Source organism: Neomonachus schauinslandi, chromosome 6 (genome assembly GCF_002201575.2).
Source record: "Neomonachus schauinslandi chromosome 6, ASM220157v2, whole genome shotgun sequence".
NCBI lineage: Eukaryota > Metazoa > Chordata > Mammalia > Carnivora > Phocidae > Neomonachus > Neomonachus schauinslandi.
This window is the reverse complement of record NC_058408.1, coordinates 145,711,601-145,726,601: the sequence shown is the minus strand read 5'-3', so window position 1 is coordinate 145,726,601 and position 15,001 is coordinate 145,711,601. Positions and strand designations below refer to the sequence as shown.

Sequence of the window (15,001 nt, the reverse complement as noted above, 5' to 3'; positions counted from 1 at the left end):
AGACCCCTGTCCCCACCATCCCCGCCCTCAGGGTTTGGCACATAAATGATGATGCCTGCCTGCCTGCCTCTGATGCCTAATTATCCATGTCATGTCTGGCAAGTGACTGACTGAGGTTATTTCTGTTATGACAAATGGATCTTTAGAATGGACTGTTGCTTTTTTTAATTTATTTTTATTTATTTATTTTTTTAAGATTTTATTTATTTTTTTGACAGAGAGACAGCAAGAGAGGGAACACAAGCAAGGGGGAGTGGGAGAGGGAGAAGCAGACTTCCCGCAGAGCAGGGAGCCCAATGCGGGGCTCGATCCCAGGACACCTGAGCCAAAAGCAGACGCTTAACAACTGAGCCACCCAGGCGCTCCCTGTTGCTTTTTTTTAAATAAGTCTTTGGCAATTCCCATCACTGGGCGAGAAAACGTCCAGTAACACAAAATTGTTTTAGTTCGCAAAATCTTAACCAATATCAGACATTTGATTGGAAGTTCAGAAATTTTAACGCGGCTTTGAAAAATATTTCTGGACAATGTTGTCTTTCTTATAATGAAAAAAAGAAATAACATCTGATATGTGGATGGTTTGTTGAGAGCACAGGTATTTTTTGTTTCCATGTCTTAGGTCCTCCAAAAACTCGGCTTTGAGCTTGTTGAGTTCTTCTGCTAGAAGCTTCAAGTTGAAAGGAAGCACTTGTTCATCTAAAATGAAAAAATACTCTCAAAATTATTTGTGTAAACTAAATCAAGTTGGGCTGTCTGATAACATCAGGAAATGAATTTGAATACTTCAGACAAACCAATCAGATTATTCTGCTAATAATCACAGTCGAGTAGGTGTACTACAGAAACAAAGGTCCCATTCATGTGATAGCAAACAAATCTTTTCAATACCTGGCTATGAAATGCGTGAGCAGAAAAGATAAGCCTGAAAAGAACTTTTGTTGTTGACAAGATAGTTGATTTAGAATCTTCTTGAACTAACAGGTAGTAAGGCAAAAAAGCAGAACTAGGAAATGACAATTTGGTTTGAAACTGTGATAAACCTCTAGAGCAGTTGTCTAATCTATAACTTCCTACAGTGATGAAAATGTTCTGTCCTACTCAACTCAGCAGCCACCAGCCATGTGAGTAATGGGACTGAAACAAAATTGCTTTGTTATTAAACAGCTTTACAGAAAACTGGCACACCATACACTCTATTCATTTAAACTACGATTCAGTATACCTGCAGGTACGTGCACCTATCCCCACAGTCCATTTGAGAACATCTCATCGTCTCAGAAATGTGCGTCCATTAGCTCCCACCCTCCTACCCCAGCCTCCACCCCACTCTAAATCCCTAAGCAACCACTAATGTACTAATAGGGCTCTAGATTTCCCCCTTCTGGGCATTTCACATGAGGGGACTCAAGCAATGCAGCTTTTTGCGATGGCTTCTTTCACTCTGCATACTGTTTTCAAGGTTCATCCTGGCTACTAGGAATAATGCTGACACAAATCTTTGTGTACACATATTTATATGAACATGTGTTCTCAATTCTCTTGAGCAGATACGTAGGAGTGGGATGGCTGAGTCCCCTGGTAACTCCGTTTAATCGTTTGAGGAACTGCTCGGCTGTTTGCCAAAGCAGCTGCACCATACCCAGCAGCAGTGGACGAGGGTTTGCATTTCTCCACATCCTCACCACCGCTTGCACTTGTTGATTCTGGCTGGCCTAGTGGGTGTGCAGTGGGATCTCGTGGTTTTGGTTTGCATTTCCCCGAGGACTACTGATAAGTGCGTTTTCTTATGGTTTGGCCATTGAGATGGAGAAATGTCTATTCAGACCCTCTGCCCATTTTTAAAATTGGATTGTCTTTATTGCTGAGTGGTAACAGTCCTTTACCTCTTTTGGATACAAGTCTCTCATGATCTCCAAGTGTTCTTTCCTGATATGTAGGCTGTCTTTTCACTTTCTTGATGGTAGGAGAAATGAATTTCTAATTTCATTTAAGTATGGACCTAGAAGCTAGTAGCACCGCCCTCACCTAAATAAATAAATAAATGTGTATTGTAATGGGTGGGAAATGAGTCAAGAGGGATTTGGGCATAATCCTATTCCCCCTTCGCCCCTTCTCTTCATTTTATATAGAAGGCAAGAAAGGCAAATGGTTGAGAGAGAACTCCTACAACTATCTTTCTCTATTCTAATTATGCTGTTTGTTCCAGGCCTTTGGTTTTCAAACTTTGGACTGTAACCTACCGGTGAGATATAAGTTACAAGCAGCGTTTTTCTAAAATGAAATCAAACAGAACATAGTAGAGCCCACTACACATGTGAGGGTTTTGTGAAACTTATTGCTACACACGCATGTGTTCGTGTACTGGGCTACACCCTAGGGTACAAGATAAAATCTGCTTATGGATTGTATGAAAAACACCATATGGTTAGTGTACTGTTTGCTTTCCCAACAGTTCTAAGCTTTTGTAAAGGTATTAATGATCAATGCTGGTGATGTGGGGAGCCTAAAAGAAAGCACGCACTGGAGTCAGACTTGACTCTGAACCCAGGCTGTCCAAGCATCTCGTAGCTGTTCAGCCTTGCACCAGTTACTTGATCCTCCCAGAACCTTCATGTCCCTATCTGTAAAACTACACTCACCTCATGGGGCTGTAAAGACTGGCAACACTGAGCACATAAAAGCTCAAGAAATGTTAAGCTAACGATAGTTTTTAAATCAAAATTTAAATAAAGCAAGGAGTTCAATATTTAAAATCTGAAGGAGTTATTTTCTAGAACTAGCACATACTCCATTCAAGTTCAGACAGACAACACACTGAGCTTGCCGATTTGACATGTGGCCCCTGACCACCTCTCCCCGTTCCTTACTTCACCCGACTTAATTGCCACTTTTCTGCTCTAGAACCTACCAGACAACTTCACCTCTGGGCTTCTGCATTTGTGGCCACTGCCTGGAACGATCTACTATCAGATGACTGCATGTTTGCTCTTTCTGTTCATTCATATCTCGGCTTAAATGTCATCGCTGAGAAGCCTTCCAGACTACCCTTTAAAAAGAAGCTCTCCCATCACTCTACATTGCCTTTCCCTATTTTATTTTTCTTCAGGGCACCAGCAGATACTCATGTGCTTGTCTGTCTGTCTGTCTGCTCAGTATAACATTCTGCTCCCTTCTGATGCCCCGGTATCTAGAATAAAGCCTAGTATCAGAGTCACCACTCAATAAAAATGTATTGGATGGATGAATACCCTGTTCTAGGGGTAGAATTTTTAGTTTTTATATAACCAAGTTGCATACTGAAACTGAAAACATGATGTAAATGTTAGGACTGAAAGCTAATAAACTACCCAAAGTGTCAAGGAGACAGGAATAGCAGCAAAGTCGTATCAACTAAACCCCATTCAACTACCCAACATACCTTTTGCTTCCTTCATCGTCTGAGAGACAATCCTTCGGAGCGTCTGGTCAGCTTGATGCAGAACGTTAGTTGAACAAATAATTCTGTCTGATTCCTATGTAACACAGACATCGTTATTGGAAGTTTTAGAAAAGGATGGCTAAAGTGTGACGCGTATTTGATAAGACGAAAAGGAAAGTGAAGATGGCTTTTCTGTTCCGGTTGTCCTTCCCTAGAAGATGGGTCCCATCTAGATAGCGGCTGCTGGTAAATGTCTAATAACAGGCTCTCCAGAAACAAGAGCAACACAACCTGTTTCCAGTGTTTGTCAATGTCTCTGGTGCACGTATTCCTGTCCTTGCCCGTTTCAAGTTACCAACGCCAATATAATGGTGACAGGCTCCAACATTTCTGAGAGTTTGACAACTGGCTCCGACCAGCTGACGCACCACCACAGCCAGGAGTCAGAAGCTGAGAGCTGCCGGGACGCCACGGCAGTGACAGCATTTTCCACATTTTACTCAGAGTTTACACTCAGCTCAAAAAGACATTCATTCCTTCAGAAAGCGGTGCCTTCCCACGTATACTAAATCTATACTGGAAGATTTACCTTTTGTTCCACATTGTCCTCAATATATTTTACTGGATTTTCCAAAGCAGTAAGCAATAAATCAGTCAACTTCAGGCTATGAGAGAAGGGGAGATAAAATAAATCCTTATATCAAACATCTTTTTTTAAAAGAACTGGTGTTTATGAATACTAAATTGAATTCTAGAGGAATAAATGTGCTATAACCCCAAGATCCTAAGCCAAAGGGGAAACGCGAAATGATTTGGAAGCTACTTTCTACTTGCAAAATCTAAAAGTAGAAGCCCAAAACAAATTATAAGGCAAAAGAATCCCCTTATTTAAAAAATATTAATTTCCTAAAACATTTCAATAAGCTTTCAAAAGACATCCTCTCTTGTCCCTCATTAAGGGCTAAACTTTAGGCTACTACAGCTCTATTTTATTCTCTAAAGAAGGATACTTGGTCTGTACTTTCTGGCTTCTGCTTGTTTACTGGATGTAGGTTAGCGAAGTTATTCACTGGTCAAGGGGCCACGGAGTGTTGAGGCAGAATTCATTCATTTAACAAGATTTTATTGAGTATCTTCTTATATGAAAAAATATACAACCATGTATGTGAGACTATGTGCTAAGCTGGGGGGGGGCGGGTACAGCGAAATCCCTATCCTCTCTAAGCCTGGTAATGATTCCATTGTCTGTCTCAATAATTAAGCAAAAAATTATAATTTTAGATAGTGACAAGTGTTTGAGTAAAGACCATAAACAAAGTGATGGTGTTAAGAGAGTAACTGCTTAGTCCAATGAACACTCCTCACATTAGTTAGGATGGTCAGGAAAGTCAATCAAGCATAAATAAGTGGGGAGGGTAGAGGGGACAGCAAGTACAAAGGCCCTGAGGCAAGAAAAAGCTCCTCCTGTTCATGGAACAAAGGCCAGTTTGGTTGACAAGCAGCAACGGGGGAAAGTAGTAGGATATGAGGTTGCAAAGTTAACTGGGTTAGAACACGTAATTTATGGTGAGGAGTTTAAATTCTACTCAGAGTGCAGAGCGTGGCACTGAAGCAATTTAGGCCAGTGTGAGTTAAATTTCAACCTCAAGATGATCTTTCTCATGCTGGAAAGAGCCAGGTTCTGGAGTGAGTGAGACTGCACTGGGTCCAAACCTTGGGTCTGCCACTTACTACCTGGATGTGTTACCTTACTTACCTGGGCCAGTTACCACATCTATAAAATGGGGATAATCTATTTATCCTCAAGAGTTGTTTGTGAGGATTGAATGAGATTAAACATATGACGTGTTCAGAACATGCCCGATACATAGTATCTGCTGTTGCTCTGAGTAGTAACACTATTAGCCGTAATGGTGGTTACATAGTAGTATCTCATGGAAGCCTGGAGAAGGTACATTTGTCAGATCATCTTTCAACTTCCAATACAGGGCCACCAGGGTTCAAACAACCCCTTCACTGATGCTGTAACTATTCGGGACCTGTGAGAACAGGCGGCCAGGTTCTGAAGACCCAAGACAAAACAGATTATGCTGTGTTGGCAACAGCATGGGAGAAACTCACACTCTTCCTTGCTTTTAGGAAGAACTGGCCCTCACTGGTCTCAAAGCATTGATAACATTAGGCCAATCTCACGGGATAGATATCTTGATGCCTCAACCAGCCATTCAACTTCCAAAGGAAAAAATTTTAAGTATTCCAGAATGAGTAGCAATCAGCTGGTTATGGGCCTGCTCAAAATTTCAGGATATTAAAAGTTAAAATTAGAAACCTCAGCAGTAGCTCATTTCATAAACCCTATAAACAACAGTCTCTTAAATCCATTTTTTTTTTTTAGTATATTCAAGTATATATTATGAAATGCATGGAAAACTGTATCTTGGGAACCAAACATTTTGAGGAATAAATTTTAAAAATTAGCGTTTTAAAAATTGCTGATCCAGGGTGCCTGGGTAGCTCAGTCGTTAAGCGTCTGCCTTCTGCTCAGGTCACGATCCCAGGGTCCTGGGATCGAGCCCCACGTTGAGCCCCTTGCTCAGTGGGGAGTCTGCTTCTCCCTCTCCCTCCGCCTGCTGCTCCCACCACTCATGCTCTTTCTCTCTCTCTCAAGTCTTTAAAAAAAAATAAAAAAATAAAAACTCCTGACCCCCTGTGGACAACAGCTAGGCAGGGGCTGAGGAAATGTAGGCAATAGAGCTCTAGAACTCTGCTATGATACAATAACCACTAGCCACAGGAGGCTATTTAAGTTTAAAGCAATTAAAATAAAATTTAAAATTCGGGCCATCAGAGGCGCTGGCTGTTTCAAGAGCTCAACAGTCACGTGGCCAGCAGCCACTACACTGGACAGTACAGAGGACATTTCCATCATCCGTGAAAATTCCATTACAAATGTGCTGCTGCAGAACTCTCGAGACACAGATCATGAACGGAAGCATTAGCACCACAGCCCCCAAGCCTCACACACACGCAGCGGTGTAACAATAGGGAGGTTGAAGGCAAAATTCCGACTCGGCCACTTCCACCCTTTTTCTTTCTAGAAGAAAATTACTGGGCAACCTCTTTAGACTGTGTTACTTTAGCAAGAGTTTCAAAGATGCACCCTACTCTGCATTCCCTGTGCGGATCTCTTGCGACAACACAGTCTTAACGAGAGTACACATTTGCACGCACACATCTCCGCTGCCACAAGCTCGAGGGCTCTGGGCAAACAAACTTTCTCACTCGGTTGCCTCTTCTCCGTGAAGGGAAGGTAACAATCTCTCTCTAAGGCTTGTGTAAGGATTAACCAAGTGGACATGAGTCAAGCAAGGAGCACTGTGCCCGGCTCAGGGAGGTACCCGGTGAAGGTCGGCTTCGCGTGGGATACCTGGCCTCAGAAGAGCACGGGGTACTCTGAATTGTGAGGCTGTTGTGTTCCCAAGTATTTTTCCCAGGGTTGGGCTTCTCTATCTTTCTTGCCATCAGGTGAATGGTCTCGGCAGGCAGTGGCCGGCATCTCTGGCCATTCCTCTGTAAACAGGTCTCGAGAGAACAATCTAAAAAGAGCTGGCAAAAGCCTAATGAATCTGAAAACATAACATTAAACCACAGAATTACTGGTGCACTGTTTTTTTCCAAAATGTGACATAAACAAATTAGACAAATTATCCCGGCTGCAGCAGGAAAAACCATTTGCAATGCTGAACATCTAGCTTTGAGAATTAAGTAAATCAATACTAAATTCCCGATCCAATTAAATTCTAAGAACAGTAGTGATTTTGATATGCAAACAAATGTCTGTGTGTAAGAAAAAAAATGTTTGAATTACATTTCCGAGCCAGTTGGTAGACTTCGTATCTCATACTTTGATAATAAAAGTTGTCATCTAAAATCAAAAACAAAGGTCTAGAAACAGCAATCTTCGTTAAGAGGTAGCAAGACTGGGTCTCCAGCGCAGCAGAAGATATCAGATCTTGATCCTTTAAGCAGCTTATAAAATCCTCCCACAGGGCTGCAGTCCTGTTGGGTGGGACAGACATCTGACACCCGTTAATGACAGCCATCAAGAAGTATTCTAGGTACTTCAACAGTTCCTGTCGAAGCAATTTCCATTGGGATGGCTACAAAAGACGGAAGAATTACAATTTACATTAGGTTCTGGCCAGTAGGGTGGTCACGATTAATTGCCACCCGCCGTACAGGGACATTTCAGCTCACAGCACTAAACCATTTGGAATTCTCTGAGCACAACTTCTTCTATCATGCCTCCGTATCTCCGTGTATATATGGTTTTCTCTGCCCAGAAACTCCTACTCACTGATGTTAGTCCTCTGAAGTCTCCTCAGACTCAACCACGCAGCGGGCAGCTCATACCCTCCCTTGCCTACGTGACATCCTGCTCTGCATATAGCGGGTCTCTACTCTAGCAGAGGGTGTAGGCATTTGTTTGCACATCTCTATTTCTCCGCTAGATCAATCGTCCGTCCACTGTTACCCTCCAGGAGAAATGAGGAGCCAAAATCAATATCCTGCCGAAATAAAATAGTCTGGCTTAGATATACCTATGCTGGTTTGCCCTTGAAATGAGAAAAGTTGTGGACAGAAAAGATCAGCTGAAAGATGCCTGGGTCAAGATGAAAAGACTTCAGGCTAACAACAGGGTTGAAATGGGATGGGGAACGACCGAGAAGGTAGACTGAAGGGAAGAGAATAACTTGAGAATACAGGTAATCTTGTGCTGCTCAAGCACTGTGGACAGCAGGGACAGAGTTATGAGGTCCAGGCTGGAGAGAACACATAGGAACACGAGATAAGGATCCCTCTCCCGCCTGTCCATGCCCTGCCACATCACTGAGATTACAACACATGTAACAAATACATCACCTAAACCTACTAAAAAGGAAACAAGATCACTTCCTAGAAGGTGAGTTTCCTACCCATGGTGACTAGGTGAATCCCGTGGCCTTTGTCTGTAGGGAGGAGTGGAAAAAATATAATAAAAGTGAGGAAAAAGCCCAGCAAATAACGATTCCTATCAACAACTTTCAGCTTTCACTCAAGTGGTGAAAATACTATCATCCAACTAAATCTAGTGCTACCAGGGACTTGATACTGCATTTACCTCACAATTAAACAAGAATAAGGAAGTATATATAATTTTGCTGGAGCAGTCCAAAATGTATCCATCCACCAAATGTACCGTATTTGTACATACATATTTACAGAGTGGAATCACATCATACTTGCATGTTATTTAGGTGCATCCATCTACACTAGGGTATTAAACGACAAATATATTTTAGTTTTTCAGAATCTGTCATGTCAAAGAGGATTTGGTCTAGAGTGAGAATGAGATGGGTGACATGACTCTGCCCCGAGAGATCTGTTTTCATATGCTTCTCCACGGGGATGCATCCTGCTGTGCTGAGTGTGATTTGAAGGCTTAAAGGGAAGTGTGTACTTGGAACATACAAGCTGGTCACTAAACAGAAGCCCATTACTTCATCTGGTGGTCAACTAAGAAACAACCATCTTTTTCTATGCTGGCAGAGGAAGATTTAGCCTGAGATCAACGAAGAGTGAGCTTCAGAGGCCAGGCCCTTCATTTGTACAGCCACTCTCTATTACCATGGGAGGGACTCTAGGAATTTTGTTATTTTTAATTCTGTATCCTTTTACTTAAAAAAATTTCGCAAATTGTATAAACTTAAAGATCCACAAAGATTCGCCCATGGCTGGATGTTAAACCGGCTGTGTTGAAATTTTTAAGAGATTCCGCCCCTTCCTAAGAATATTCTTCCTAAAGGATTTTTCAAGAGCATTCCTGACCAGGGCGGGTGGGGGTTCCATCTTACACGCTGACATAACCTAAAGCTGTCTTAAGCCTCACTCTACAGAAGATACAATACATACATGCCCCAAATAGACATATAAATCTCTACAATGAATTACTTTAAGATGGAGTCAACATATTCTGTATTAAACCAACTCCACTCTTCTCGAATCCCGGTCTCTCCCCCTCCGTCAGGGACGCACCTCCCACACTAGGTGTAGTCCAGCATTTAGTGGGAGCCCCTTCATTTCCTTCCAAGACAGGGGTCCAGGCCCCGCCCCTTCCGTACTGACCAATGGCCGCGCGCTCGCCTCCTCCAGGAACGCGTCCGGCATGACGTCATCATAGGTGACGACGCCGACGGCCCAGCCCCGCTCCTGCCGTAGCCGGTGGCTGAGGGCCCGCGCCAAGGTCGATTTTCCTGCTGCCGGGAGGCCGCAGAGAAGGCAGAGGCCTATCTCCCGCGGTCCCTCGCTGCGCGCTCCTCTGGCGTCCTCGGCGGTCTTCATGCTGTCGCCGGAGACAGAAGGCGGCTGGGAACGCCGTCTCCGGAACTGTCCGCCCAGCGCGCACGCGCAGTCTCCCGCAGCTGCTGCGCCGCCTGGGGCCGGAAGGGAACGACGGGCGCGTCTTCCAATCCCGACACGGTGCGCGGTCCGGCGGTCTCCGAGATCTCCCCGTGGTCACCGGAACCGCTGGTGCCGAGCTCTTTGTGGGGCGAGTCCTCTAGGCTGGAGAGACCACGGCGATGCGTTTCCTAACTCCTGGACGTTTCCCAAAGGGTCAGAGAGTTGGACTTAGGTGGTCAGATTTATCCTCCCTGCTGGAAACTTGCAAGCCACTGGGAATTGCACCTCGTTAAGGCGAGGTCCTTGGAAAATCCCAGAACAGACTTTGAGCGTCTTCCCCCAGCAGTCTTTGAAAGGTCAATTGCTGTTAGAATATATGGCGAAGTTGACAGTCCGACGCCCGAGCTCCGTTGCCCCTCCTAAATGTGACAGGTGGAGGGCAAAGTAAATATTAGGTACTGCGCCCTGAGCTGCAGCAAGTGTGAGGAAGTGGAGGCAGGATAGGAACATCCCTAGACCTCCGTTCCAATGTATTCATGCAGAGGACAGTAGGTATTTTAGTGTTAAAAAAGAAATACTAGGCTGTGGGGAGGTATAAAATTCCTTCTATGGGGTTGTGATATGGAGAAGTTGAATTCAGATTCTAACTTTCACCTTAAAGGGGATTACTTCTTAGTCATAAAGTGGTGTGTTCAAAATGTGTGCAAATGAGGTTAGAATCAATAAAAGGGGGCAAAATACAATCAGTAGCGCAACGTTAAATCTGATATAATTTAACTACAGAGCATGTACACATTTTCTCTTGAAGGTGAGCCATGAGTTAAGCATACTCTTCATTTCATGACATTTAGTCATTGGTCCAGTGCAAGAACGAGAAAGGTATGTTATCATGCCAATGGGGCAGCAAGCCCAAGGTCCCCAGCTGAAAGGGAATTTAGGGGTGGTTGCTGAGTCAGAGTGCCCAAAGCTCGAATGGCGTCAGCAATGAAGATACAGAATTTTGGGCAGAAATCTAGTTCATTTATTGAGCCTGAACCGGTAGCTGTTTGGAACTTAAAAGCCTTGCTTACTGACACTGTGTGTCTCTACCTCCTTTGCCTCCAACCTCAGTTATTTAAGGAAAAAGCTGAGTAGACCAAGAACTTTGGGGAGGGAAACTTTCATTGCTGTTAGATTCTAGTACCCATATTCAGACTGATCTAATCTTTGGTGTCATTGCAGTAGTTACAGGGGGCAACAGATGGGAACCTCATCCTCAAGAGACATTTGTGGCCCATTTTACCTCACATACAAACATAATTTGAAGGGGCACAGGTCACTCCTATTTAGGATGTTAAACTTGATTTAAATCGCTCTTAGATTGTCACATGGCACTGTAACTAAGTGCAGCTCAATTGTCCTCATTCTGTCCCTTCTTATCCTCAGAAACAAGGAGGCTGGTCAGTAACCATACTGGAACTGTCACTCTGCTTTGAACTTGGGGAGAGACTGCTTGACAGACCTCACCTTCCTAGTTCTGTCAGTTCTGCCTCTCAGAGCCCTACGCATTGCACGGGACCTTTGCTTTGACTACCACATAGATCGTAGGAGGTGCTCAGCACCCAATTCCAATTTTTGCCTCAGCTAATTGTCCCATGTTGGAGGCTGTTCACTTGTTTCTTCTCACAAGAGCTTTCGATTCACTTTGACTCAGCTGCCTGTTCCAAAAATGTTAAATGTCCTTAAGAGGAACTATAGTCATCTGAGAGCAAGTGAACACAAAGAGCAATGTGTTGACTCCTTTGGGTTTAAGTTTCCTGATCTGTATAATGAGTGAAGTCTTCAAAAGGGCACTTAGAAAACCTGAGATTCCACCTTCTGACATCCCCAGTATCTTCTGAAGCAGGTTTCCTCCTCTGGTTAACACTGTTTTCTGCCAACTCAGCACTCAAGTTCTTCAGTTGCTAACAGAAACTGCTAACAATCTAGCCTGCCAAAGCCCAGATTTCCTTAATCACAGCAATGGTAGTTAAAACCTCACTCCTCACCTCTTTTGCCAATTTCTTTTTTCTTTACTAATTCCTAGAGCTAAGCCCTTTCTAGTCAGATTTTTAAAAATACCTTGACCTGGGGCGCCTGGGTGGCTCAGTGTGTTAAGTGTCAGACTTGCTTTCGGCTCAGGTCATGATCTCAGCGTTGTGGGATTGAGCCCCACTGGGCTCCTCGCTCAGCGGGGAGTGTGCTTGAAGATTTTCTCTCTCCCTCTGCCCCTCCCCCCTCTCAAATAAATAAATAAATCTTTAAAAAAAATATCTTGACCTGCTTTACCTTAACCCAAACATGGCGTTGCAAGCATGGCATTCACAACCTCTCCAAACTCTCACTTTTCTTTACTGAAATAATTAACTAAAACATGTTATTCCATAACCCAGTAGACATTTAGTAAGTGCATGTCCCCTCAGCTGCCACCTCCTCATGGGCCTGTTGAAATGAACTGCCTTTCTTTGCTCTCCAGTGAGGTATTTGTTCATACCCATTTCAAAAACTCCTATAAATTTCAGGCCAGTGTAAAACTTGTGCGCTTACTGGCTCCTTTTCTATACTATCAATATCATTTCCAGTTGAATCATCTTCAAGTCACCAATCTTATCTTCCTATTGATTTTTTAAAAAACCTAACAAAGGGGGGCGCCTGGGTGGCTCAGTCGTTAAGCGTCTGCCTTCGGCTCAGGTCATGATCTCAGGGTCCTGGGATCGAGCCCCACATCGGGCTCCCTGCTCAGCGGGAAGCCTGCATCTTCCTCTCCCACTCTCCCTGCTTGTGTTCCCTCTCTCACTGTGTCTCTCGCTGTTAAAAAATAAATAAAATCTTAAAAAAAAAAAAAAATTAAAAAAAAAAAAAAACCTAACAAAGGTAGCCTAAAATGTGAGCCAGATACTGAAATGTTACCAGACCTTGAACTAATCTTACAATGAACTAATCTTACAATATGTAGTGTTTTCTGATTTCTCAAAGGCCACTCTGCCCCTGGTATTGTGAGGTGAGTAAATGTGGTATTGTGAAAGTGAGTAAATGACTTACTGTACTGGAAGTGGGTACTCAGACCCAGAATAATCATTGATTTCATTAAGCCTAAGAACCACCAAAGTGGCTGAGAAAAGACCACAGGTGTAAGAAGCAGTTCAGCTAAGATAAAGGAAGATCTGGGGCAACCTCTGATTCATAGTAACAATGATGGAACAGATTTCAATGTCCTGGTTTCTTAAGCTTTCAGAACAACTCTCTTGGAAGAAAACAATTCCAATGAGCTTTCTCACTATTTCCTTACTTCCTATGATTGTTATATATTTTAAATACTTATAAAGATGTTTAAAACAAACTCCTCAACCATCTTAATAAATGAGCTTTATTTTAACACTGTGAAAATTACTCTATGTTTGGTACTGGTGTACCAGATACTATGTTAAATGCTGGGTATCCACACATAAATAAAGACATCTCCTGCTGTTAAAAAAAAAAAAAAAAAAGCTCATAGTTTATTTGAGGAAAGTGAGAAAAGTAAAATGTCCACATCATTTGGAGATAAATGTAACTACCAATTAAGAAAATTTACCTTGGCTGTTCTTGTTATATCATATATAAAAGTACAGCTATCAGAGGTAAAACTGGTATAAGGATTTTATAGTTTCCCCTTATCCTGAAATCCAATATTATAACATATCCCTGGAGGAACATTAATAAACATATCCCCAAATTCTGTAATTTTGCATAAAGATGGGTACTTTTTATAGGAAGAATGCAGTATTCAAAATGAGTTATGAGCATATTATGTAGGATTTTTGATAGGTTACTTCTTCAGAACATGCAAGTGTCACAAAAACAACAAAAAATAGCAAAATACATCTTCCGGTTTATTTAGTTTGGATGCTACTTTCCTCCATTATAAATTTACCAAAAGAAGAGATGGTTCACCAGAAGCCACTGCTGAGTTCCCAAGAATGTGGGATAAAACAATCCCATTAAATAGGTCCATTACGAAAGTTCATTTTAAGCCAGGTATTCTAAAGCTGGAGTGGATTTTTCCATAGATACCATTTTACTCATGCTGGTTACCTTTTCAATCTTTTTACTGGATTCATTCACATTAGTGTACACTACTGTAGATCCAAGCAGAAAAAGTTAATTTTTTTTTTAATTATGAAGATAAAACATACAACCAAAATCTCTTTGCAGTTTTCAATAATTTAAGGGAATAAAGCGGTCTTAAAATGAAAGTGTTTAAGAATCTGTTGTAAGGTACACACAGCAACAAGACACAGTTATGTGATTCCTACCTACCTCATCCCTAATACCTCTATTTGTATTTTTTTTTAAGATTTTATTTATTTGGGCGCCTGGGTGGCTCAGATGGTTAAGCGTCTGCCTTCGGCTCAGGTCATGATCCCAGGGTCCTGGGATCGAGTCCCGCATCGGGCTCCCTGCTCCTTGGGAGCCTGCTTCTCCCTCTGCCTCTCTCTCTCTGTCTCTCATGAATAAATAAATAAAATATTTAAAAAAAAAAAAGATTTTATTTATTTGACAGAGAGAGAGACAGCAAGAGAGGGAACACAAGCAGGGAGAGTGGGGGAGGGAGAAGCAGGCTTCTCGCCGAGCAGGGAGCCCGATGCAGGGCTCGATCCCAGGACCCCGGGACCATGACCTGAGCCGAAGGCAGATGCTTAATGACTGAGCCACCCAGGTGCCCCCCTCTATTTGTATTTTTAAAGAAATCTCTTCCCTTAGTTTTATTTTTAAATTATTCTCTTTACTAAGACTCTAGGGTAGTGATGGTGGGCAGAGGTAGGGAAGCAAGAAAAGCATGTAACAATAGGATGGGGTTCTTTTTTAAAGCCATGCACACTATCCCCTAATAAAACTCTATCGGGGCACCTGGGTGGCTCAGTCGGTTAAGCATCCAACTCTTGATTTTGGCTCAGGTCATGATCTCAGAGTCGTGGGACTGACGCCGGCTGAGCACAGAGTCTGCTTGTCCCTCTCCCTCTGCTCCCACCCCCACCCCCAAACCCAGGCTCATGCTCTCTAAAATAAGTACATAAAATCTGGGCGCCTGGGTGGCTCAGTCGTTAAGCGTCTGCCTTCGGCTCAGGTCATGATCCCAGTGTC

General features: G+C 42.9%; 1 protein-coding gene across 1 annotated transcript; it reads right to left on the bottom strand.

Moving 5' to 3' along the window:
• Positions 1-322: 322 nt before the first annotated feature.
• On the bottom strand, positions 323-9,938 carry PSTK (phosphoseryl-tRNA kinase). Its single transcript, XM_021703810.2, has 6 exons — positions 9,584-9,938; positions 7,287-7,578; positions 6,846-7,044; positions 4,008-4,083; positions 3,419-3,512; positions 323-696 (listed from the first exon to the last, which is right to left on the bottom strand). Exons 1-6 carry the CDS (start codon positions 9,797-9,799, stop codon positions 497-499), a joined length of 1,077 nt encoding a protein of 358 aa, XP_021559485.2. The 5' UTR covers positions 9,800-9,938; the 3' UTR covers positions 323-496.
• Between the last annotated feature and the right edge of the window lie 5,063 nt (positions 9,939-15,001).